Here is a 25,318-nt window from a genome sequence, read left to right on the forward strand (position 1 = left end):
GAAGACAAACTCTATCGTCCAAAGCGGGAGATAAACTCCGTTTCTCCTAACAGGGAGACAAAAACGCTCCGACGTCTTGACCCTACCGAAGAAATGGATGAGACAAATCGCGATCTGCCGAACACCTATAAACTGACCAGGTAGGATGGACAACTGGACACCACACGTGTGTGCCTTCCAACCCGTTACCGCTGAGCCGCCGGTGCAGCGGCCGGCCGCCGGTTTTCTCCACCCGTCCCGACCCGCCGCGGCCCGCCGTAGAGCCGAGCCGGCGAGTGGACCAGCCGTCGAGAGGGCCGGCCGCGCTGCTGACCTGACCGGGCCAGGTTTCACCGATGCAACGCGGAGCGACGACGGCGGCCGGCGAGTGGCAAACGTGAACGCGCGCTCGAACGCAGAGGAGGTGCCCGGCTGCGCTCCCTGACGAGCCCGACACACAGTGTGGCCAGTGAGAGTGCTGTGCGGAGGAGCAGCCGACTTTGGAGGTGCCGTGTGGCACCGATGCGACACCGCTAACATGAGGATGCTTCGATTTGTGGTCAGTACCGAAATCTCGCCTATGGTGTGGTTTGGGAGCACGTGGGTCTTGTGTTTTTCCCTGCTCAGTGTGACATCTTCACCAGAATTACGCATTATGCAACAGCGGTGCCACTGGAGACGGCTGAGCTCAACGCTATCACTGAGGAAACCAGTTCACCCGAGTGTCCTTGAGTGTAGCGGGGTTTCCCGTCTTACGTCGTCGGCAGGATGGAGTGGCGTTGCCAGTGACATTGAGATATAGCTCCACATACAAACACCCCTCCCTCTCCTGAGCGCCAAGGGAGTGAGTTATCGACCGAACTTCCTTCCCGGTACACAGAATGTATTCAGTATGTAAATGAGGACGATTCACTGGTCAGTTAAATTACCGAGAGGATGTCGCGTGCCACAGCTCACTCTTCCACCGAAAGCCAATGTTTAGTCGATGAATACAACCCTACTGGTCTGAGGAACCCGCAAACGGTCGCAATTTACAGGACAAAGCCACTACGGACAATTGGTCAGGTCGGAAACTCAATGCACAGTTGCACAGCCGTCCGTATCCGCAATGTTCGAAAGAATCGCGTGTCAGCCTGCATCTTTCTAGCGGCATTTTTGCCGTTAAATTGATGCGGAAAGGCTGAACGAAAGACCCTCACTGCGGGTCCCTAATTAGGCTTTCTACTTTAACTGATGATTGCTCTTTGCCTCGTACAGCTTGGTCGTGACCGTCCAATCCATAAACATTGGCACCACTAAAGGTATTGAGCCGTGTCATGAAAAGGCTATTGAAAAGGTTCATTATCCAGTAATTGAGGATCGGTGCATTTAATTATACCATGGCCATGAATTGATTAGTAAATGAGAATGCATTGCGTAGAGTTTTCTCTTCTAGAATCACTTTGAGGGAACAATAGCGTTGGAATTAAGCCCATTTTACGATCATCTGTTTAAAAGGACGACGTTAGTGATAGTGGCACAAGACCATTGACTTCACAAACTTTATCGCAGAGTCCAGATAATCTGGCATTTAAAAAAAAAATTCATTGCGGATAAGCTCAGTGCGGGACATTGCACAATAGATACACAACTAGTCCATTAGTCCCGAGTTGTTCAGTCAGACGTTCCGAATGACACAAGCCGGCTTCGAAACTAAATCTTGAGGAAACCCTAGCGTGGGCCATCCTTTTCCTTAACCACGCTCTCAGAGACATGTTTGAACGTTGAACCACTGAAAATGCGACATTGGCGAACTGAAGCGAAGGCGACCAATTTGTACTATGAAGTCATTATTTCAAGGGTAATTATGGCCGCAGGATAACAGAGTTTAAACATCCTAACTAATTGAAGATCCCTGAAAAAATTGTCTGGAATATTGTTCGGGAGTTAGTACGCAGCGAACGACAATGTTCATAGTTCCTACCTAAACAGGCAAACCAAACACGCAACTGTTTGATCTGCGACAGTGACTGGATTGTAGCGTTTGATACAGTTGGAGCTCGTCCGTACATGGGTTGCCATACATGCACGCAGGATGTGTTCTCTCTCGATCCCCACGATGCAAATTGCAAACCATTTTTGTTACATCTCTGAATGGGACACTGATTTTGCTTGTCTGCGGCACAAAATCCTGGGAAGTCCGTATGTAAAACCACCTCAGCTTCTACTCAGCGATCCACTCACATTTAAATGTGAATACGAGCCCGGCCGTCCGGTGGTTTCGGCGTTTCGTTTGAAACCAGCCCGCCATCGCGCCCGGGGCACCACAGAAAAGCGCTGACCAAATGTAGAAATGCCCCTGATCGAGCTGGTCAAATGAGGCCGTATTCAGAATCCCGGTTAGACCGAAATTGTCCACCATGGTGGTGCGACATAAAATCGAAATTGTCCCGAGAAACCGGCTACCGTTTGCTCCAGATTGAGGGTATTTCAAAGAAAACCTTCCGATGAGGATATTGACTATATAGTAGAGCTTAAAAATGTCTGGATAAAAGATAGCCACACCTTTCAACGCTCGCATTGTTCGTGAAAGAAAATGAACATACGCAGGCATTCTTATTGACTTGTTCTGATGGTGGCAAAAGCTTATAGCCTTCTGGCGGTCAAAGAAAAATGCGAATACAGAATCAGCAGTTTACAGCTAGTCCAAACATATTTGAACATTTATGTTACCTCCCTTCATAAACATCACATAATGCACCGCTCCGCCGTCACTCATTCAGCCTGGCTTCCTTCCAAGCAAGACCACGATGATCAGGTTTCTCTCACCCTAAAGTCATGCTCGGTATGCACGACCTCTGTAACCTGCCGCGGGCAGGTGCCGGACTGAGTAAACTATCGGCCCATTTTTGGCCGTTGACAGCCCATCATTGCACCCATAAAAAGGTCGTAAAGGGGCGACCATTGAAAACCCACGGAAGAGATCATACCCTAACGTTCAATTTAGCGCGGTCGGCTGTTGCATGCCTGCATGACTGAAGGTATTGCGCTGAGGTTTGGTTAATGTCGAGAACGTTTCACCCGTTCCGTTGGGCTGTCATCAGCCACGGTAGCGAGCATCGGTGAGTGTCCAAGAGTGTCCACGAGTGCACTCATGAGTGCCCATGAGTATCATGAGCGGAAATGCCTTCACGAGCACACTGTCCCTCCTAAAAGCAGACGCCTGTTTACTGATCGTGCTGATAGTGGTTTCACGCTTGCACAAGAGAGCTGACGTAGCCTCTGATTTGTCGATATAGGCTAAAGGTCTTATTGGCGAATTTCTTAAATGTGTTATTTATTCGTTTGTTTACCTGCCACCTCAGCTATCACAACGAGCCCAACCAACCGGAGCTCAGCCACAACAGAAATCAGTGACGAGACAGTCTCGGGACTGAAGCCAAGAGTGTGGATGGGGCCAAACCAGTGGGGCCGGTGCATGGCTGACCTGACCCACTTGCCAGCCCCGTGCAGTCACGTGACACGTGCTCAGCTGAGCAGAACATCAGTCGAAGCTGCGGGCTGGTGGCGCCGGCGGACCGGTCTTATAGTGAAACCAGTCGGCCCTCAGCCAGCGCAACATGTCACCGGTCGCGACACCGCACCGCGTAGTATCGGTGTCGTCGCGTTTGTAACAACGGCCCAGTATTCGCTGGGGTCGGGCGGTAGGCATTCATCATAACCGCCAATCATAAACTCAGTTCGACGGGTTGATTACAATGACCCTCCGATATCGAAGGCACGATCAGAGATGAAAAGGAGCGTGATTTGGGCGCAGTCTCACACTTTCGCTCACGTTCTGGTCCGAGATGCTATCGTGATGAGCGTCGGTTATCCTGTTCAGGGGTCGGTTTCACTGACGCTTTAGTCGTCGCACGCAGACGCTGAGAAACAGGTTTACAGAAAATGCCACGTTTGGAGAAAAGTGACACTCTCTCCCGGTTTTCGACAGAGACTGGGTGCGATAATGCGTCTGTGTGGATTACAGCTAAAATGGTACAAAATAAGCCACTGTTGGTAAACAGCCTGTCAGAACTATCGAGAGAGCCAATGAAATACGCCGCATTAATGTCGCTATTGAACCACGGATCGGTCCGTTTATTTAATAAACTATTCGGCTGAAAGCATTGTCGTTACCAAGCTATAACGGATATTACATCGTTATTTACGTCAATGTGGGATTATATGGGACAGTTCAACAGATGATATTGCCATTTTGATGGGAAATTAACTCGAAAATTGCTTAGTGGGTCGCTCAGGCCATGTTACACACATGAGTTCTAACAGCTCTTCGGACATTATTCAGCTATAATGACCAACTAAAGACATAATTCATATTATCATCGTCTTCAGCATAATCACTGGCAGATGCTCGCTGTGCTCATCTGGACAAGATTGCCGAACAGACCAGCTGGCTGATATATTGCCATAATAACCATGTTGACCAACATACAGCTGACCAGTAATCAGTCACATACACAGCTTGAAAATCCCAACGATTTAGACACGGACGGTCGTGGTGACTTCACCCAGATATGTCATTGCATCTTTGCACGCAACTCATACCAAACTTGGCACAGACCCGTGCCTAGTTACATAGGTAACCTAGTCTCCAAGGCTTCACTAAAAACTTTACGGGAACATGTGTCTGCGATGCTGAACAACGCACATTACGAATTACGATGCTAGGTCGAACGTGTTGCCCCGATCACCCTTTCCATTTACTAAACAAGCGACTCCACTCACATGAGTAGGCCACATTTTGGCTTGGTTTCCCTATATTCACATCGCTCCGTAAATAAAGATCCCAATTGAAACGGTACAATAGCACAATTTAACAGAACAAGTTGTGGACCTGGATGTCACAGGGAAAGGACGAAGTGACGTAGCGAAATACGTGTTTTGTGCCAACAGGATAAGCGAGTAGCACCTTTTCCTCGTATGGATTAAAATCGATGGGTAGAAAAACATAATTGTTTCAACTGATAACGAGTCTGGAATGACGTAGTTATGCCATTTATTAGGCGAACCAAACGACCCATCCTGGAGCAGTAGGGATAAGAACTTCACGAGGGTCACAGGAAAGGGAACACCGCCGATCGTCTATCTTCGAAATGTCGAACTGAATGAGTTTTCCGATAGAATAATGGTATGATCACCGAGAGCGGCGAAACGCGCTATTGCCTCACGATATGCATCTTGCATATTGTATAGGATTTGTATTAATGCATTACCCAATATCAAGCATAAGTATTTGTTGTATAACAATAAGCCTCTAAAATGAGTGACAACCGTCGTGCTGCAACAATCTCATTGACCAGGAAAGCACAAAAAACAGAGCCCTAACAGAGCCCTCTTTCTGTCTGCAGATATACGGCGCACTAGCGCTGGCGGTAGCGGACCACGCAGCCGCCTTTGGAGCCGGACCCGGAGCCACCGTGCTACAGGAGGTGCAGGCCCCCGACCTCAGCGGACGAAACGACGGCTTCACACACAACCCCGGCAACACGTTCGTCGTATCAGCAGACCTGCGGCCCTCCGCCTCGCTCCTGCAGCCGCAGGAGCAGCGGCCGGTGTTCAACTTTCCCCCGCAACAGCAGCAGCAGCAGCAGCAGCAGGTGGTCAGCCGGCCACCACCGCCGCCGCCGCAGGCCGCACCTGCAGTCAGACCTCAGCCGGTCCCACAGCCGGCTCCGACCTTCCAGCCGCAGAACAACCAGCCACCGCAGAGACCGGCCCTACCGGCGAGTGATAAGCCAGTGTTGGATCAGTCCACTGTAGATGTGCGGGAGATCAACCCTCCGTTCCTACAGCAATACAACGAGGATGGCACCGTGTACCAGCCTCCTCCGCCGCCACCCCCGCAGCCGCAGCAGAGGCCGCAGCCGCAGCAGCAGAGGCCGCGTCCGCAGCAGCCGTTCCGCCGTCCTCCGCCCGGATTCCGCCGACCTCCGCCACCGTTCGGCCGCCTTCCGCCGCCGCCTCGGCCGGGAGGACGTCCAGTGCGTCCCCGTCCGTCGGTCTTCCAGAACCCTCTTCAGCAGCTCCAGCAGCGCATCTTCGGCCGACCACCTGCGCGCGCGGCTCCCAACCGCCGCCGTTTCCGGCGCGACCTCACCTCAGACGTGGATGTTGCAGACGAGATCCGCTCCGATGTGAAGCAGGATCGTCTCGGAAAGTGGGAGATGGAGTACGCGATGCGGAAGGCTGCCGATCCTGCTTCCTTGAAGGACAACGAAGACATCCCTGCCTGGGCGCCTCTGAAGGAGGAGGCCCGCGCTCTGCTGGAGATGGCCTCACGGAGCGGGAGCCAGGGTCCGTCCGCGAACGGTGATCTGCCTATTACCATCACCGAGGTGACTGCCGATAGCCCCGAGGAAGCCCGCATTCCCATCTCCGCCGGCGATGAGGTAGTGATCGTGCGCGTGCCTGAAGAGAGCCTGAACTCGGCGCCGCTCGCCATTGAGTCCTCTGGGCTGCTGCGCCGGTCTCGTCAGTTGCAAAGCGAGGTGACTGCCCGCCAAGGACGTGCCGCGGGCAGCACCGGCCGGGCGGACCAGCCGTGGTGGTCGCGCATCCCTCTACTGGGCAGCCTCATCTACCGCCCGCTGCCCGGCGAGGAGACTACCCCTGGCTACACTCCCTCCGGCGAGGCGACCGTGGCAGTGGTTACCGATCGGGCCGGCTACGACACAGAGACGGTGGTCTCACCGCTGTACGACCCCTATCTCTCCATCGACGGAAGCGGCCGGCCCTACTACCGCACCCCGACCCACGCAGAGCTCGCCCACTACGAGCACATTCCCGACATGGCCAAGCCGGTGCTGAACCCTACCGAAGATTTCGTTGTGCCCGATAACATCGAAGATCCGTTCCGCGGCGGCTACGCGCCGTTCCGACCCGGGTACCAGTATGTGAACGCGCCCCATCTGCCAGCGCCGTACTACCCACCCGGAGATGTCAAGTACCACCGCCGACAGCAGCTGTTCCCCAAGGAGATCAACTACCACGAGAGCACACAGAAGCGTAGCGACGACGGCACGAAGGTGGCGGCCCGGCAGGCAGAGACGACTGTTCAGGCGGCGGAAGCTAAAAGTGATGCCGGATCCGGACTTGGGAAAGTTTTGGCTCAGGCCGCGCAAGATCGCGCCGGGGAACTCTCTATCATCGACACTGGAGATCACTATGCCGTTATCAGCGGCGACATAAACAAGTTCGTCGACTTTGACGGCAAGGCAGGCGGTTCCACGAAGGCACGATCTCTGGCCGATCTGCTAAAGCTGGCTGGATCCTCTGACACATCTGCACCGCACTCACGCGTGAAGCGCCAGGCGAGTCTGTACCCTCTCCTCTCACCGGTCCAGCGTCGTCCGCAGCGCCGTCCCATCCAGCGCCGCGACGACGTAGGCCGCTTCCCTCATCGGGCGCCCACCTTCCGACCGCCGTGGGAAAGCGGTCGTCGGGTTTCGGTGCGCCCCCGCGGACCAAGACCTCTCCGACCGGTGTCCCAGCGTCCCAACACCCGCCAGCCAATCACCAGCTTCCAGCCGCCCGTCCCGCAGCCCATCTTCGAGCAGCACGATCCAAGGCCCGTCTTCCACCAGTCGCACGAGAGGCCAGTTTTCGAGCAGCATGACGAGAGGCCGTTCGAGCAGCATAACGTGCAGCCTACCTTCGAACAGCCGCAGGAGAGTTTCGAGCAGTTTGACGCAAGACCTTCGTTCGAACAGCCCGCTGCACGCCCTGAGTTCGAGCATCACGAAGCTCGCCCGACGTTCCACGAACCGGATTCCCGCCCAGCCATTGAACAGCCTGGCAACGACATCATCACTGGTCCTCCAGCGCATTTCGGCGGCTTCCAACCAGTGACCCGACCCGCGCCTGACGCTGAATCCCAGCCGACTGACGGTCCCGTTATCCACGAACATATCCCCCACGGACAGCCTCGTCCGGTGGTCAGCCCGGTGCCTCATGACGTGCCTCGTCTCACGGTCGTCACCACCGTGCCAGCGCCCGTTCACACAGAGGCAGTGTTCGTGCGTCCGAGCCGACCAGTTCACCAGGAGGTCCACCAATCCACGCGGGTGGTGGAAGATCAGCAGTCGGTGCACCCTCAGCAGCAGTTCGCTGGCAGCGAGCAGCACCAGCAGGTCATTGTCAGCAGCAGCTTCAATAGCCAGCCATCTGTTTCGGAGAACCAGGTGACTGAGGAAGATAAACCTGCAGGATCCTGGGCTTCAGCAGCTCTGGCGGGTCTATCAGCTATTCTCGGAGGCTCGCAGGAGACCACCACCGAACCGGCTCCTACTGTTCCCACTCCTGATGCTGACAGTCACAGCTTTAAGCTGACACACCAGAACCAAGAGGAGGATAGTGCCATCAAGAACAAACATGTTGAAGTACCCAAAGTCGTCGGACAGAATGCCGATGACGAAGAAATTCACAAGGACGAACTGAAAGAAAAATCCACTGTCAAGGTTGTGAAGCGCTATCGTAAGCGACAGCGACGTCCCAGCCCTCAGCCTTCTGCTAGCAGCGTCTCCAGCCACAGGGGCACGTCCCACCATAACGCTCCGACTGTTACCTACCGCAGGCGCAGGCCCTCTGCAATTCAAGCCCCGGCCAGCGATGACGATGCGGCTGAAACGAACGAGCCGGCGAAGCCAACGGGTCCCAAACAACGCGTGACATTCGGCGCTAGGGTCCGACCGACGGCTGGTCAGCGCCGTCGACGACCGATCGCCCGCCGCCCAACTACATCGGAGCCTGAGCCAACGCCCACTCCCACGACGTCAACGACCCAGGAGCCTGTCACCGCGGAGGCTAGCCAGTCAGTGCGACGACCCGTGGTGCGCCTCCCGACGAGGAGCGAACGCGTCCAGGCCGCTGCCCCGAGCCCCGTGCGAGAGATCCCGGCACCACAGCCAGTTCCGACTTCACCGACCACCCAACCCACTCCGCGACCGACTACGAGCAAGCCGCAGACCACTGCACCGCCGCAGGAACAGGAAGACACCCCGAGCACTGGAGGATTCAGACCCGTAGCGGGCGTGCCTCGTCATCGTTCCGTTCCGCCGACCCGCGGTCGGCCGCTCAGCCATCAGACGATCACCACGACAGTTGAGCCCAGCAATGTTGAGAACCTCCCTCAAAACACTAACAAGGATGAGCCTAAAACCGACACAAAAACAAAGGGAGAGAAGGAAGAGAAGGTTGAGGATGTCCACAGCCAGTTGGAGAGCTACCTGAGCCGGTACGCCGAAAAGTACGGCCTGGGTCTCGTGACGAGCAGCCCCAAGACACCGCGCCCTGCGCCCACTGACAAGCCGGCCGCGCCCGTCTCCGGCCTGCGTTGGGCGCACCTCGCTGCGCGATCTCGTAATCCTGCCGGAGACGATGTCGACGAGCTAGATGAATTCGTCACCGGCGAGCCGGACGGAGACGAGCGCGTCTCGGTCGGCAGTCAGTACTCGTACCGCGTCCAGCTGCCGCCCAGCCGACGCGTGCCGCCGGCCCTCAACAGCGTCCGGCTGCGGCCCAAGTCGAAGCTGGCGCAGCTGCTCGGCAGCTCGCCGCGCCTGAGGCCGAGCACGGCCAAGCCGACGATCCCTTGGCCGGCTGGTTACCAGCCGTTTACTGTGAGCAGCACCACACCACGGCCGGGCCGCTGGGCTGCGCGGCGGGAGCGGCTCACCACGCCGTCCCCCACCGCGGCGCCAGCGCCCACCACCGGACCCGCCTGGAGCAAGTACGCTGATGAGTTCACGACCACCCGCCGGCCGACCACCGAGGCGCCGGCCACCAGCGCCTCTCGCTCGCGGCCTATCTTCATCCCGCCCATCAACAGGAAGCGGATCCGGCCGAGGCCGCTGACCCTGCTGCACGCTGGACCGCGGAGGGAGGAGACCACAACGACCACCTCCACCACGGCAGAGGAACCCATTGAAAAGACCGAGGGCCCGACCGATGCGCCTGCTGTGACAATCCCTGCACCGCCACCCGTCACACAGGAGATTTCGCCCGAGCCGGCGACAACCGAAAACGTTGAGACCACGACCGACTCGGCGTTCGAGGACGAAGACCCGCTGGTCGCGTCCTCTGAGGAGCCGGTCGGAGAGTCATCGCTGTTTTCGGTCGTCTACAGCAAGGAGCGTCCTCACGTTCGGCCACCGCAGCCGGAGATCTTCAGCCGTCTGAACAAGTTCCTGGTTGAGCACGGCGAGCAGCCGCCGACCGCCCCAGCCACCGTCTCTGTGACTGTGGGAGCCTCTCCCATACAGGTCCCTGTCTCAGCTCCTGTGGAAGCTCCGGAGAACCAGAGTGGTTTCCAGGCCTCCGTCGAGGCCGTCCCCGTCCCTGTGGCGGTGATTGACCAGGAGGTTCTTGAGGAGGCCGAGGAGGAAGCCGAGCCGGAGCAGCAGCCCCTGGTGACCCCGGATGGTGCCGTGATCGTGCGGGCGGTGCCGGCCGAGACCGATTCCAACGCCGGCGCCTGGGTGCCCACCATCCAGGCGGTGGAAGTGAGCCCAGAGGTGGTCGCCGTCGGTCCTCAGCCCGGCACGGTGGTGATCTACCCCGAGGACATGTCCCAAGAGGAACGTGAGCAGCACTGGCCCCAGTCCGCTCAGGAGGAGAAGGAGGAGGACGACTGGTTCGAGGAACCCGACAGCGTTCACGACCTGGATCTCTCCCACGACGGTCTCGTGGAAGAGGTCGTCTACCTCGAAGATGCAGCCTCCGGCGCTGTGCTCGGCAAGGCGGCTCGTCTGGATGACGATGCCGCTCCCGAGGCGGAGTTCCTCGTTCCCGTCGTCACCGAAGCGCCGGTGGATGAAGAGGACGCGACTGAGGTAGAGGAGCTCGTGCACGATCCGTACGGCGTGTTCTGGACCTCTCCCAGCGGAGCGACCAACGCCGAGCAGGCCGAGAGCCAGCAGCTGGCGGGTGCATTCGCCGCCGACGTCAACGACGAGGCCGATGAGGCTGACGCCGTCGAAGTCGATAGCGCGACTGACGTGCCATCGGAGAGTAGCGCAGATGCCGAGACAGATGATCGGACTGTCAACCTGTGTCTGGATGGAAAGTGTATGTTTATTTATGAGCCGGGCAGGCAGGTGCGAGTGAGCGGTGATAACTAGAGGCGCGAGACGCGTCGGACGACCGCCCACGTCTGTCTGAGGGTGGTCCAATGTGTGTCAGAGGTTAGTTCGATGTGTGAGTGTGCTTCTTCTGCCCCGAGCCGTGCTCTGTGGGTGGGCACCGCGAGTCTGGTGTGATGTCGAGCTGATAGTGTCTGAGGAGTGGCTTTTAGGCTTTGTTATTGTTGATGCCTTGGAAGGGTTGGGGATAAGACGCTGGGCGCTGTAAGAGTGATCACGAAGCTGTAAATGTTACAGTATATGCCAAACTGTTGCAAGCACTGAATGCTATTTGTTATTGACATTGTTTTAGCGAGCTACTCGCATTCCAGGGAGCAAAGGGGAACTTTGTGATTAAGACTTGTTACTTGTTATCTATTTATTAGGGCCATCTCAGCCGTATAGTTACATATCGTGTCGACACATGCCCTGTCTGTGCATGTGAAGGGGCTTCGGTGATCTGTTCCCGTGGCGAAATACCACGGTACATCACACCCTGATTGCTCACTATCCATCATGTGAAAGATGCCGAAATATACAACATAATGAAACAGACTCTCTGACGAACTTTGCATAGAGAAAATGAGGAAGGAACCAACAAGGAAATCGAAACCGCCGCTAGAGACCACGCAATTTATCACACAAGCCAAACAAATGAGAGTTAGGCCATTATAACTCCGGGCATTGTTGCCAAGTGACGAGGTACCAAGGGCCGCAGAGCCGTATTTCCTGCATAAAGCGCTGCCGCAGCGAGCCGCCGCGCCGTCCCCACTCGCCGCGGTGACCCATCACCCCTCTCAGCGGGGGTTCGATCCCGACACGGCGCGCCACTTTCTCCGCCGCCGCCGGAGTCCGCCGAGCCGGCCACGAGCACGGGTCTCCTCTCAATGCCGTCCCAGACGCGCGGGGCCGCACGGGGGGTTCAGACACTTTCGCTGGCCGGCGCGCGCAGCCGCACGGCCGCGGAGAATACCGTACTTTACCGCTCCCCGGTGGTGCGCGCCCACGTCGCCGCCGGCACCGACCAGCTTTCAACACGCACCGTTCAAACTGATCGTCTCTGGGCCCGCGTGCCTGCCGTGCCGGGCGCGACTTTCCAGCCATTTCACATTCCCGGCTCCACCCGTTCCCAGTTTGATCAGCTGCAGTTGCGCTAGCTGCCCGCTGATTCGCCTCCGAGGGCCCGCGGGTCGATCCGTCCCGCAGATAAAACGCAGTAAACGTCTCAGATGATCCTCCCGAGTTCGCGTTGCCTCCGGCGAGCGGGGAAGACTCGGCACTTAACATCCGAACAGCTCCTCGTGGCCGGCTGCCGAGACGACTTTCCTGCAGTTTGACCGCATTCCTGCATGGCGCCGAGCCGACAATGTTTTGCACGGGGAGCCCCGGGGGACGTATAGGCACCGGCGAAATCGAGCGCATAGCTGAGCGCGAGGGGCAGAGCCGAATTCCTTCGCTGTGGCCACTCTCTCGTTCAACTCGCGCTCCACTCCTTCGTAAATTTTGGCAGCCGACTGCTAGAGTCTGCTTTGGCTGTGGAGTTGGTAGTCAGAGACAGCCGTTGTGTGTAAGGAACTGTCTCGTCTACCACAAGACAAGGCTTTGCCTTGTGTTATCATCAACACACTAAAATCATGTGTAAAACACCTAATTCAAACGTTTCGCAACAGTCGCATATACAGGGTGTCCCATAAGTTCGTTCTCACCTAAATTTTACGTTTTTATGCTTTCTTGCTTAAAGGCACGTTGACATTGGTTCGTAACTGAGCTTACATGGTTGCCATGGCTGGTAGAAATATGCTCCACGGTAGCTAATTTCTGTAGACAAAATAGTTTTTGCTAGAGAGCCCGCTTCCTACAGAGACGGCTAGCGCCGCAACACAGAGGTCTCCGATACGGGTACGTCTCAGTATTTAGTCAGCACGTGACCATTCGTGACGATTGAGGGTGATTGAGGCCTACCAGTCTGTAGCCAATATCCATCGCTAACTGGACGCACAGTCAGCAAGTGACGCCGATGATTTGTTGGGAGTCAATCACTGCAAGTTTATCCTCTTTCTAGCCAGCCCTCAGGAATGAGCCAAGTGGCCAAAACTGTGTGGCGCCAAAGTGGCCATCAAAAAGGTCAAAGGGTTAGAAAGTTGGTAAACAGACTTTTCAGGATGGATTACCAGCTGTCTAAGAGTGTTCTTTCGGGGTACATAACTCAAGGTGACTTAAGCTTTGCTTACCGGAGGGCACAAAACAGTCAAAAACGTCTTAAAATGGCTAAACATGAGTTTCGTTATGCCTGAGGCTAAACAAAACTAGAGGGCTGATGACATCAACCAGGTCATCTGGACTAACTAGTCCACGTTCGAGATGAAACACCCGTCCAAACCCGAGAACAATCCCATAAGGGCGAAGGAGGAGGCCTTCATTTCGTCCCGTTATGTTCCTATGCAAAAGGCCCGGGTCACTGTGTTGTGGGGTTATAGGCGTTCTGGAGTTGATCAAGTTACAAGTGACAACCCAGAAACAGTTTTGGGAAGCAGAATGCTTTTCCAAGAACATCTAGGAGGAATTTCAGCCCTCAAGCTGAACTCGAACCGCGAGTATGAACACATTTATAGAGGAGAAAATGGCATCCGGGAGGTCGTAGGCCCATCTTCAGGCAAGACAGTGCATCAGTGCACAGGTCAAGCAAAGCTTAAAAGCGGTGCAAGGAGACTGTGACAGGCATTTGTGGCAAGATCACATGCCAGGCACCTCATCGGATCAAAATTTCATAAAAATTTGTTGGTTATGCTGAAGTTGAGGCTCGTCGAAGCGTAGCGCTGTTCCAGCCTCGAGGAGCTCACGGCGCATGTCAAGTCAGTCTGGGTTAACTTTAAGCCTGCTATGCAGCCAAACATGCCGGTTGGCATGCCGCAGCATGTATTCATGTGTTTGCCTATTAAATGGGGAGCACATTGAGGGGTCATAAATATACCAAAACGCAATGTACTCTGTTTCACATGCAAACATAATGTGAGAACGAACTTATGGGACACCCTGTACAATAGGCACACCCCAAACGATATCACAATAGACGTGGCAACATGAAACCAACTAGTTGTCATGATCTTACATAGGAAAAAGAATGAAATGACGAAACACTTCCGGCTTTATCCAGCTTCTACTGGGCTTCCAGCGAATGTGCAACAGCTTGCTGCAACATTTCAGAATCACACTAGATCTTTCAAGCCAATAACGATAAACAAGAGACGGCTTTTTCGACGTCGGCCCGAAACACGAAACAAACGGTGGAAATTTAGATGAACGGGGCGATAAACACTTGGACGACAGTCGGCGGCAAACACAGCGTCACTATGAACAAATTTATCGCATCTCTATGTTTCTAACCGACAGTGAAGCTAGAGTTATGTCCGATTACAATATATGATCACTGCCTGAACAAGACTTTAATAAACAGTGTGTGAACGGTCAGTGTCTGAGCAGCAAGGCGCATCATCCAGGTCATTATAAAAATGGAAAGCGAGTTTCGTGGGAAATGATGTCAGCAATCGGCATTTAGCCAACGCTGCATAATAAATCAATGATACGATTATCCCAACAACTGACCATCGCATTACTGAGTCGAGCGTGCCATATACTTCTGAAATTCGTGCGACCGCTTAGCCAACCGCTCGGGAATAAAACGTTGGCGAGCATACAGTGCATTACGAACGTTCAATGCTTTACTTTCCAATGGTGGTGGAATGTAGACTTAGGAGTGAGCCACCGTCGTTTGCAGGACCACTTGTCACGGAGGTGACCTAATCGCCGCTCTAAACGGTACTGCTTTATGGTACGGATTTAAGGATGACGACACACCACATGCCACACTTGCGTCCGTTTAGGGAAAGTGAAAACCTGTCAATGATCGCTCGAAGTTTGTTCTTAACGAGACCTAGCTTATCATTCGCAATCTATCCATGATAAATATTCAGAGAAAAACGCCAATCCAGAAGCGTATCGAGTTTATTACAAATAATACCACATAATATATCATGTATCGAGGCCACCGCATAGAACAGGGTGTGTTTAGGCAGCTGGATTGGCAGAGACCGCGCGGCGTCGGCCGACAGCCGGCCGCGGCTGCCCCCGGGCCGTGTCGGCTCACAGGCCGCCACTCGCGATAGATGCACAGCAGTTAGTGCGTTAGAACACCCGACCACACTCGGGCACCGACCTCACCCCACAGCGACCGCCCTCCGTATAAAACCGGCCGACGACACTGGCGCCGCCCCGTGAGATAAGTAAAAAACTGCGGCCGGGCCCCCGGCGCGCCCCGCACCCCTGGGAGGACCGCGCCGAGCCGGCCGCCACGCCCCAGACCGCACCACAGGGCCAGGACAGAGGACCGCCGCGCAACGGGCACCACAGTGTGCCGCAAGGCAGGACAGGCAGCCGGCGCCCGCGAGGCAGCCGGTGAGACAACGCCCGAGGCAGAGCCGTGAGACAACCCCAGCGCCGTGAGACAGCCGTCAGGTCAGGACTAAGAGATGACGGCGTCGGAAAGGCCGTCAACGCAGCTCGTCACTCGCTCCCCGCTAAACGATCTTCCAGTCAAACGATGTAATAGTCGTCTGGATTACAGGATAACGGCAGGTCGGATCACCGCTTACCCGCGCTCCGTGCGTGGATGTAACGTTAATTCGGCGTGCGACGCACATGCCAAGACGAGAGGCAAACGTGATTTCTTGGTCACTAAAGACTCGCGCTCTTTCACCCCACACGCAGCCAGCTTCTAAGGTCTTCTAACGGGCTAGCTCTACCTTTTCACACCCGTATTTGGTCACCAACCACACTAGACGTTTGCCCCATCCTTCAGCAGACTTTCCCTACCAGTACCCCGCTTGACCGGCAGTTCGCTGAACCAACATGATGCTCAACCTTGTCGTCACTCTGAACGCTCATAGCCGCCGACCGCTCGCGGAGACCCACTCAAAATTTCGCCCCACCAGTCGCCAGACTAAGAACGCGATATCAGACGTAGGGGAGGCACAACTTCAAACCACCGAGCGCAAGACCCACAGCACTCCGCCATCCAGCGCATGGAGCAATCTTAGATCGAGATTCTTTTAGGCAGCCAATCAGACCCGTCCTGCCCAGCCCAGCTCGGCTGTGGTTTGATTAAATGGACCTCGCTCGCTCCCAGCCATCCCCACGCCCTTCCCGTCCCGAAACTGGCAATTATGAGTATACGTGCATAGCGGCAACCGAACTGCGCTGCATTCGTAAGCGACTTTCTGAGGGTAGACGGCGGCGGCGGTGGCGGCGGCGAGCCGAGATAGACGCTCCGCTGCAAACCGCAGGCAAAGCACGCGCCGGGAACTGGCCGACGGTCGAGCATGCACCAGCCCGAAGAATCGTGCTCGGCTGGGGTGGTGTAGTAAATCGCACGCTGTCAATTTTAGAGAATCGGCCAGGCTCCACCGCCGCCGTCGTTATCCGAGCCCACTCTGCTGTTATTTCTTCATCGTTCGTTGGTGTTTTAAAACACACAGTCGACCTCGTCGAACCCGTCGAACCGAACAGGACTTGGCCGGAATGGACAGCGGCCGTGTGAGTGAGACAGAGGCTCTGAGACGCCGTCAGAGGACAGCTGGCGGAGAGAGAGGGGCAGCAGGCGACGGGGAGAGCGGTGGCAATGAGCGGGGAGAGCGGGTACGTCACAGGGAGCTGCGCCGCTCGGTCCACCAGAAGCAGTGGCGTCAAAGAGCGTCCAGACCGGCCGCCGGGTCCACGCCGCCCACTGCTCCCTCCAGCTGTGAACAGAGACGGGAGGACTGTCAGAAAAAGCTGAACTGGGCACAATACAGCGCGTGTCGCCGTTCGAGCATGAGGCAGCATTATAAAACGGATCCAACGGATTGGTATGGCAGTGGTGTTGTATGATCGTTCAAGAATACTAAATATGAACTGATTGTATAGCATGTTCATTATTTTATTGTCTTGCAAAACAAAACAACATTTACCTAAACGGTACTATGCTTTTCGAGAACACTATCGGATTGCAGGAAACTGGAGACACCAAGTATTGTTCGGATTACAATGTCTTGGTCGTCTAATTCTTCTAGGCTGTGAATTTCTGATTGAAGCACATATTTTCCTCAACTATGAATCCGGCTAACAACCAACTTTGCTGATTAGACTCGAAGGTAGCAAATTGTCCACATTCGAAACTCGAAGCCAAACGCTCTACTTTCCTCTGCGTAGGTCACATTGTTTAGCAAGGCTGCCAGTACGAATAATCAATGGACGAAACATAAGACTAGCAAAGTGCACACTTTGCCATGTGTTAGGTCGGGGAGACGGGGACCAACTTCGACTTAAGAACATAGCATCGACGAAAAGGATTAGCACCACCACATACTAAAGTTTATCTTCCCCATAAAGCACCGAGGACATGGAACGCCATCAATTCGCACAACTGACACCTGTTTCAAACAAACTTGGCATCCCTTCCCATTCCCCAGCTACAAGCAGTTCACTAACCCCTGCTTACCCTTCTCGTACTCGACTCTCACGTCTTATGACGGCGAGCTCTGCTCACCATTCTCGTTCTTATCGACCCACCACCCTCGGGCGAGTCACTTGCCTCCTCCGCGCCGAGCGGCGGTCCCTGCTGTCCCTTCTCACTCCCCTCCCTCAGGCGATTCTCTCACCTCCTCCCCCTGCTCACCCTTCTCACATCCCTCCCTCGGTCTAGTTTCTCACCTCCTCCCCACCCGCGGCTCATGAGCCGGCGGCGGCGCCCCCTGCTCACCCTCTGACACCCCTCTGGTAAGTCTCTCACCTCCTCCACACCCGCGGCTCGTGAGCCGGCGGGGGACGGCCCCTTGCTCACCCTTCTCACCCCTCGGTCCAGTCTCTCACCTCCTCCCCGCCGGGCGGCTCGTGAGCAGGCGGCGGCGGCGGCTCGACGCGCGGTGGCCCGTCAATGACCTCTGCCGGCCGGTCGATCGGAGGGTCAGCCGTCGCCTCTGCCAGGTCCGTCACCGATTTGGACTTGAAACACTGCAACAGAAGGGAGGGAGCATGGTGTCAGACTTTTATCATGGGCGGTAGGTAACAGCTGTGTCAGGAGCGGATCGTTGGCGAACAGCAGCGAAAACGGATCATGTTGCACGCGCTGTCACAACAGGCGTCAGACGACATATGTCAGACATGTTAACAGGACGCTGATGGCTTGAAAAGCAAAGCTGTGGTGATTTTGGTACATGCACCATGGTTTTAGATCGACAGGAATGTTTTTGGTCAACAGTTTCGCCCACCGAACAACAGGAAAATCGGTTGTCATCACTTCGCCACAAGGGTCAAAACAACATACACCATCAAGATACCAACATCGAAAATAGCTACTGGTCGAAAACCTAAATTACTGACATGAATTGCCATCTAGACAAAACATACCATATACTATTTAATAACGAACACATGTTGACGGAGAAAGAGTGGCTTATACTATCTTGCAACTGCGCATTCCTCGGCGTCATCGCTGACCGATCGCGTGCTGCTTCATAACTCCTCGACCTACGGCGGCCACGACACAGCAAAAGGGGAGAAAGTTGCCCCTCCGCCCGATAGCGGGCGGCATGCATATTAATAACGGGTTCCGCGGACCGACTCCGTCCTTCAATCATACACGCTGCAGCCGCCTCCAATAACAGGCTGCAACGTTCGGTCAGAGTGCGCCGCGCCCCTGCACCCACGCCAGCCAAGGCACCTGTAATGGGCCCACTCTGTCGATTGTTTGCATGATGCCCGTCTCCCCAAACTCGGTAACAATACACCATCGCCTGCTGTCCTCCACTCCGCGTTCGCCGCTCGCTAGCTCTGTCCCGACCTGCCGCACCTGCCCCTGAGTCGGCCGGTCAGCCTTCGCCGATCCACACGCCATGAACGCTTCGGTCACGCGCGCCCAGCGCCGCCCAAAAACGGTTCAGCGGTTGGGCCGGTCATCTTTTTACCGTCCGACGGAGTGGTGACATGGCGTGGCACGAACAGGCTTCCAGACGGGTATAGACGGTGAAAACCGGGGCTTGTCGAGCACAGAACACATGGACGACAGTGTAGAAGGCGAAGTTAACATTGGAAATGCGAGCTCTTGCAGCACCACCTTAAAATGTTTGTGTCTATTCGAATATAATATGGGATCTGACCGCTTTAAGTTGGAGTCTGAATTCCTTTGAACCGAACGAGCCGTAAATCAAATAACCGCCTTCCACGATCAGCACACAGTAAACCAAGTAAATCAATATCATCTTCCAGCGGCAAATTTTGCATGACTGGCACCCGACGACGCTCGAAGGCCACCCTTCACCAACGTCATATCCCGACGGATCCAAGACAGCAGCGGCAGCCATTTGCGCCAACTGACGGATTCCTGGCAACGGCGAGGCCGGCCGAACGGAAATTCGTGCAAAACATTTAGCATTTACCGCCAGTTTACGACCACTAGCGCTCAGCCGGTGCTGAGAAATCCTATTCGCGTCACTTGGTGAGATTGGGTCTGGGTTTCGGTGTCTCCTTCGCCGTCATCACATCCGTGCGGAGAACGGCGACGGTAGTCACAGCCAGCCGCGCTGAATTGTATATTCGCCCTTGGTCGAACAGTCAGCCACAATCCGTGGCAGGACAGAGAGCCAATAACTGGCGTTGAAATGTCTCACCGCAGTCAAAATATCGTCAGCTACCGTCCAAAATCCGACGGTCACATCGTTCCCCATCAGACTGTCTCGCAGCTACCCACCAGACTGTCACACTGGAGTCATCAGACCAGCAGTCACCCATCAGCCTCCATTGCAGACTAGCTCAGACTATCAGCCACCGGCTCATCCGCGCAGGGTATCATCCTCAGCAGGCACTCGCCAGGCGCGAGCGGTCGACTTCGCGGCCGGATGCCTTCCGTCGCCTGGCTGCGCCTGGCCAAAGCCTCGCTCGGCCTAATGAGACCCTGATGGATCTCTAACGGTGGCAGGGGCGCGGCGGCGGCAGTGGCGGCGGACGGCGGCAATCAATGACGCTCACGTGTCGTAGACGGCTCGACAGTTGTCGGGGGGACCTCGGCAGCCACAGCCGCCAAGAGACCATCCGGGGTCACGAGAGTCTCAGGAGGATGTCGAGAAAAAGACGGGGACAGGAAAACGCATTGCGCGCAGGATAAAAATGTAGTAATGGGTGCAAAAAACATGAAGAATAGCACAACATCAAAGGCCACAAGGCTGCTAGAACACATATTGTCCAACCAATATTGAGTTGCCTGGCTCTTATATTACGAAACGCAGACGAATTTCAGTTCCTTCTTCAGCAGAACTGCCGGCGGCTGCAAAGGCTTTTAGTTTCCATAGTAACTGGATCGGGACAATAAGTTGAACGTTGAGAAAGGTACTTTGAAGGTGCTCTTAACGGGAATAACCCGATTTCAGCTAAGTGCCGTCTCTTTCTGAGAATTACTGCCGTCATACCAGCAAAGCGGGCGCGACGTCAGGTCGCCACACACGGCGCTACTAGCATTATGATACAGTTAACAGTACTTTAGTATTTCAGAAACCTTACCGATGTGGCAGCGTAGGTTGAGTATTTAAAACGCTTTATCGGGCGTGATCATTGAGAAAACCATTAAAGATACAGAAGACACTATCAGCTCCGTCACCCGTCCCCATCCTGGCTCACACCGCTCGTTTCCTCAGACAGGACCGCAAAGATTCCCCATGAGGCTGGGGAGCGTATCGGGGTCGTTCGGCCGACAGCGTGCCCGCCCAGCCGTGAGGACCGCGGACCGTCACTGCCACTTTCTGTCACTGCGCTGCGCCTCAGGGATGGTGGGGTTAGGGGGGGGGGGGGTAGATATCTCTGTCTTCGCTGACTGCGACTTGAAATTAAAGTTCAATACGTGAGTTTGGCATGGAAGTTTTAAAGTAAATTGAATGCAATAAAGTATTTGCCACTTTTTAGGCTTTCAGAATTCAGATTTATCAAAACGCTGAATTAAATTCCGTTTATTGATCGTAACACGCATGCCATCTTATCGGCAGCAAATCCCAGACATGTCATAAAACATGAACACGTGCTCAGCGTGTGGCTGTCATTCTACCACAACTACACCACTCGTGACCACAACATGGTGACATGAGAAGAAAACCTGTAATCCGCCATCACATCAGAATTTCATTCACGTACTTTTTCAGCGGTTACTATTCCGAGTTACACCCGACAGCCTGATAGCTAACACCTGTCGTGTCCACTTGCTACAGCGCATCGAGGTTATCGTTAAACACGTATCGCAAGATAACCGAAAAAATCGGTAGGAAGCTGGTCAATTGCATGCCGCGAGGCCTACAATCGGAATGAATGTTTGCTGGATGGCATTTCATGGTGATTGAAAAATAAGCCAGAGAAATATCTTCCCATTAGACCATGGACTAAAGGCTTCTGGAATCAGTGCAGTTGTTCTTTACGGCTTAGTGATCGCACGAGATATCCATGTCTTGATGACCCATTGTCCAGTGAAGCGGTGTTTATGTGTCTAAATATGTGTTGTTTGTGCTCCCAGCAAGGGCAAGCCATTACCAAACGGAACTACAGCCCACCCCGCCCCTTCCCCGGCTGTCTGGCTCCGACCCAGCCTCTTCCGTCGAGGAAGATCTGTAAAAAACTCCCTTTCTGACCAAGCAAAAAACGCCCGGTAAAAAAACAAACAAACAAGACAGCACGAATATCGGCGCTAGCCAATATCATGTGACGCCGACTTAGCGATAAGGAGTAGCGCCCATGGACACTACCCAATAGCTTACGACGGTATCCAGGTAAACATCGCACCTCATGGCGTTCCACAAAACGCGCACATTTCGCTCATCAATGACGTGAGTGTGACCGTCCACAGCCGTGGCTGGCGGTACCACCAGTGAGTAACCGCCTTCTCTGAGTACTCCGGATATGGATCGGCCTTCACAGGCCGTAAAACATTCACCCAGCTGCTGGCGTGGCGTGGCGTCCGACCACAGACGGAGAGATTTTTGACGGAGCTCGACCGATGGATTTCCTTCTGAGTGGGCAGTGCGCAGCCGCACACAGCTGTAACGCGTATTACGAATGGCAGCTGTGACGCCACACACATCCGCTTTATTTCGTTTGGTTACGCAGAAACCTGTCACTCATGGCATGGTGGTGCGTCATGCAGCGTCATTCATCAGTTCTACGGCGCGTTACTTGCGTAATTGTGGTCGAATGTTCCAGCTAGATATTAATCTCTTTGCCCTCTCCTACCATGAACCGTAAATAGGATTGGCAGCGCGAAAAAGTGGTATGAGCTGACAGAAAGCGGAAAAATGCACCCAGTGAGTCTATCAAGCCCTTAAAATGCCAGAGGCTCATATTGTTTGTTGGAATTTTGGAGCGCTTTGACAACGAAGTCAAAAGTCATTACGCGTCCATCCAGGCAGACACTATTTGGATTTAGTTATTTTGCATACCACGTAAACTTTTCCAAACATCACACATTCCAAATATATAAATTTAGAAAGTACGGGTCGCTCCGTCCATTCATCGCCCACCTCTCCCCTCTCACACCACCTACCACGCCCCAACCAGCCCCTCCCCACCCCATCAGCCATCAGCGGGCAGCGGGCGCGTCAGCGGGCAGTGGGCGCGTCAGCCGATATCGGGGCCTCTCGGCGGTCCGGCGGGCCGACTAGTTAGTGGCGGCGGCCCACCTGCTAATTAGCTGACGTGCCGACGGACGGCCGGGCGCACACGCAGGCGGCGTGTCCGATTGGGTGGGCACGGCGCCCGGCACGGGCCTGCACGACCGACGCGGCCGCGAACACAGGGTGAGCACTGAGCAGGGAGGGAAGACAGCCAGAGACAGGGCCGGGCAGGGTGGATGAACGGGCGGGCAAGACCGGCAGACAGCGGAGGGAAGGGCGTGGCAACGGCATGCAGCAGAGAGACAGTCTGAAATGAACAAGAGCCGGACGAACAGAGTTGTGGTGAGGGCCTGATGAGGGCGGTAGACGAGAGGAAGGGAGTGAGAATATAGGAGATTCTTGTTTATTTGTTTATTTATTGGCATAGCGTCCACAGGCAAAGCCCCACTTACGGATGCAGTCGCACACTGACAATAACAACCACTCACACACACTGGATGGAAATAAATATGAATGATAACACTGATCAAAATCCAAATAAATTAACAAGATGGCAAGAGCCTAAAAGTAAACCGACAGGCAACAGCCTAAGAATATAGAAGACATGAGCAAAAGCCTAAGAGAATACACAAGTATAGGCACCTGGCTAATGAGCGAGGCTAAAAGTATACTGACATGAGAAATCCCCTAAAAGTAAACAGCACAGGCAATAGCCTGAAATCCTAAAAGAGTGTAGGTATAAGCAAGAATGACAGTGGATGAAATAAAAAGACAAAAAAGACGAAAAATGAGCGTAGACAATGACAATGAGAATAAAACCGGTAACGGCTAATTGCTACATGAGGAGCTACATCAGTGACCTTAGGCTAAGTATGTTCCCTGGTCGTCAGCAAATTTGGCTATCTCCGACCTTAGCCTGCAGCTAGGCATAAAGAAATCGGCGTCGGGGCTGCTATGGACAAGCGAGTTCACGTGCTGGGGAAGACGAATCAGAAATCCTCGCTTCACAGTGTCCACTCTTCCGCGCGGCACATGAAAAAGCTCGGGACGGCGCGTGCGACGGCCGGGTGCCGATAGAGAAAACATGGCCAAGATGTCGGGACAGTCCAAGCGACCACTGAACACGGAGCGCATGTAGTTGATGTCACACTGTGTGAATCGTGACCTCACTGATTCGCAGCCGAACAGTTTAAGCAGCGATGCATAGTCGAGTGAAGGGCACCTCGCCTGTGTCCGGGCGCCCAGCCACATGAGAAAACGGTGCTGTAGTCGCTCTAATCGGCGCAGGTGGGTGACAGCGGCACCCGACTGCCTTTCTTTGGACCGGAAAGCAGAAACCTTCCTGCTACGGCTTTGCCAGAAACAAGAAGTGAGGAAGGAGAAACACAGTGGCATGAGGATGGTCCCGGAACAGCAGCCCATGATAATCGAACACGGATGATGTAAAAACAAGATGTATCGATTCCGCGAAAACAACGAGGAAGATGCTTTTGTTGAACACGAAACCGTCTGAAGGCTATTGGGGCCAGCGAGGACATGACCAAAGTGAATGATGGCTCTGCTTTACTAGGAAAAACGCATGTGTGAAATACATTCAACCAAATCACCTCACGTCTACAACATTCGTATTCATCTTCACAGCTAACGCTCCACCAGCGAACCCCAAGAATCCAATGGTGTTTCTCATCCTGATTCCCTGAAACACAGCCCCTGAAGTGGTGTTTCACTTCGCCGACTTTGTGAATCGCACGAATAAACCAATGTTCTATGAATAGAGATGGCTCTCCAGACACCCCTACGTGTAGAAGGCCAGCCAAGTGTTCAAGGAATGAGCAGCGAACGTTTTACGGCACGAGAAGCGCTGTCGGACAGTACGCCGAACGAAGTTCTCCCGACAGTCGTCACTCGGCGCTAACTAGGAAAGCAGGTGCTAAACCTTTCTCCGAACACCGCTTCACCGTACTACTCCAAACTTATCCCTGAGGAAAGGGAACAAATGAGCTCAATATGCTTTTCTTAATTTCCCAGCGGAACTTACTCGCACGAAAGGCAGAATCAGATGAAACATGCAATGGAGTGTCATCTAGAGTGTGCATAAGAAACAAAATAAGGAATAACAAATCACGAATAATGGAGTTCTAAGAGACGATACACGAGGAACATCATTCGGCACTTTTCCAAGTAGGACAAATTTACGCATGCATATTCATGAGTCCGATGGAAAAGTGTGTGACTTACGACTAAATTACTACCAAGTACACTCAACAAGGCTGAGCAAGCAGGCAGCGATTATGTAGCGAAGCCAGTAACTTCGCTCGTAAAATTGACCGTTTCAATATCGGGGCGCAGTCTCGGCAGAAACAACGGAAGCTCTTAACCACAGCGGCACGCTGACACCGGAAGAGCAGGCGCGGAGACGGCAGAAGAAGTTTGGTGACAACTTTAGGTCGGCGGTCCGACGTGGAGAGGAAAACAAACTGCCCCCGGCGTCGAGTTCCTCGGGCGAAG

At 54.4% G+C, this 25,318-nt stretch overlaps 2 protein-coding genes across 2 annotated transcripts in view; one reads left to right on the plus strand and one right to left on the minus strand.

Moving 5' to 3' along the window:
* The first annotated feature begins 337 nt into the window (after positions 1 to 337).
* Positions 338 to 11,686, plus strand: LOC122375857 (titin-like). The gene is made up of 2 exons (XM_043355417.1): positions 338 to 538; positions 5,367 to 11,686. Exons 1-2 carry the CDS (start codon positions 518 to 520, stop codon positions 11,133 to 11,135), a joined length of 5,790 nt encoding a protein of 1,929 aa, XP_043211352.1. The 5' UTR covers positions 338 to 517; the 3' UTR covers positions 11,136 to 11,686.
* A 3,435-nt stretch (positions 11,687 to 15,121) lies between these two features.
* LOC122375856 (BTB/POZ domain-containing protein 10-like) overlaps positions 15,122 to 25,318 on the minus strand; it is a gene marked incomplete at its 5' end in the record, with an annotated part of 30,503 nt that continues 20,306 nt past the window's right edge. Inside the window, 2 exons of the mRNA XM_043355416.1 lie at positions 15,122 to 16,927; positions 18,039 to 18,179. Coding sequence (XP_043211351.1) covers positions 16,874 to 16,927; positions 18,039 to 18,179 — 195 coding nt within the window. The remainder of the gene's footprint in view (positions 16,928 to 18,038; positions 18,180 to 25,318) is intronic.

Source organism: Amphibalanus amphitrite, unplaced genomic scaffold, assembly GCF_019059575.1.
Source record: "Amphibalanus amphitrite isolate SeventyFive unplaced genomic scaffold, NRLGWU_Aamphi_draft 001939F_arrow, whole genome shotgun sequence".
Classification (NCBI taxonomy): domain Eukaryota; kingdom Metazoa; phylum Arthropoda; class Thecostraca; order Balanomorpha; family Balanidae; genus Amphibalanus; species Amphibalanus amphitrite.

Coding starts and splice junctions, on each gene's coding strand:
- LOC122375857 (XM_043355417.1), top strand. CDS start 518: ATGAGGATGCTTCGATTTGTG. Junction 539..5,366: donor TGAGGATGCTTCGATTTGTG/GTCAGTACCGAA, acceptor TTCTGTCTGCAG/ATATACGGCGCACTAGCGCT.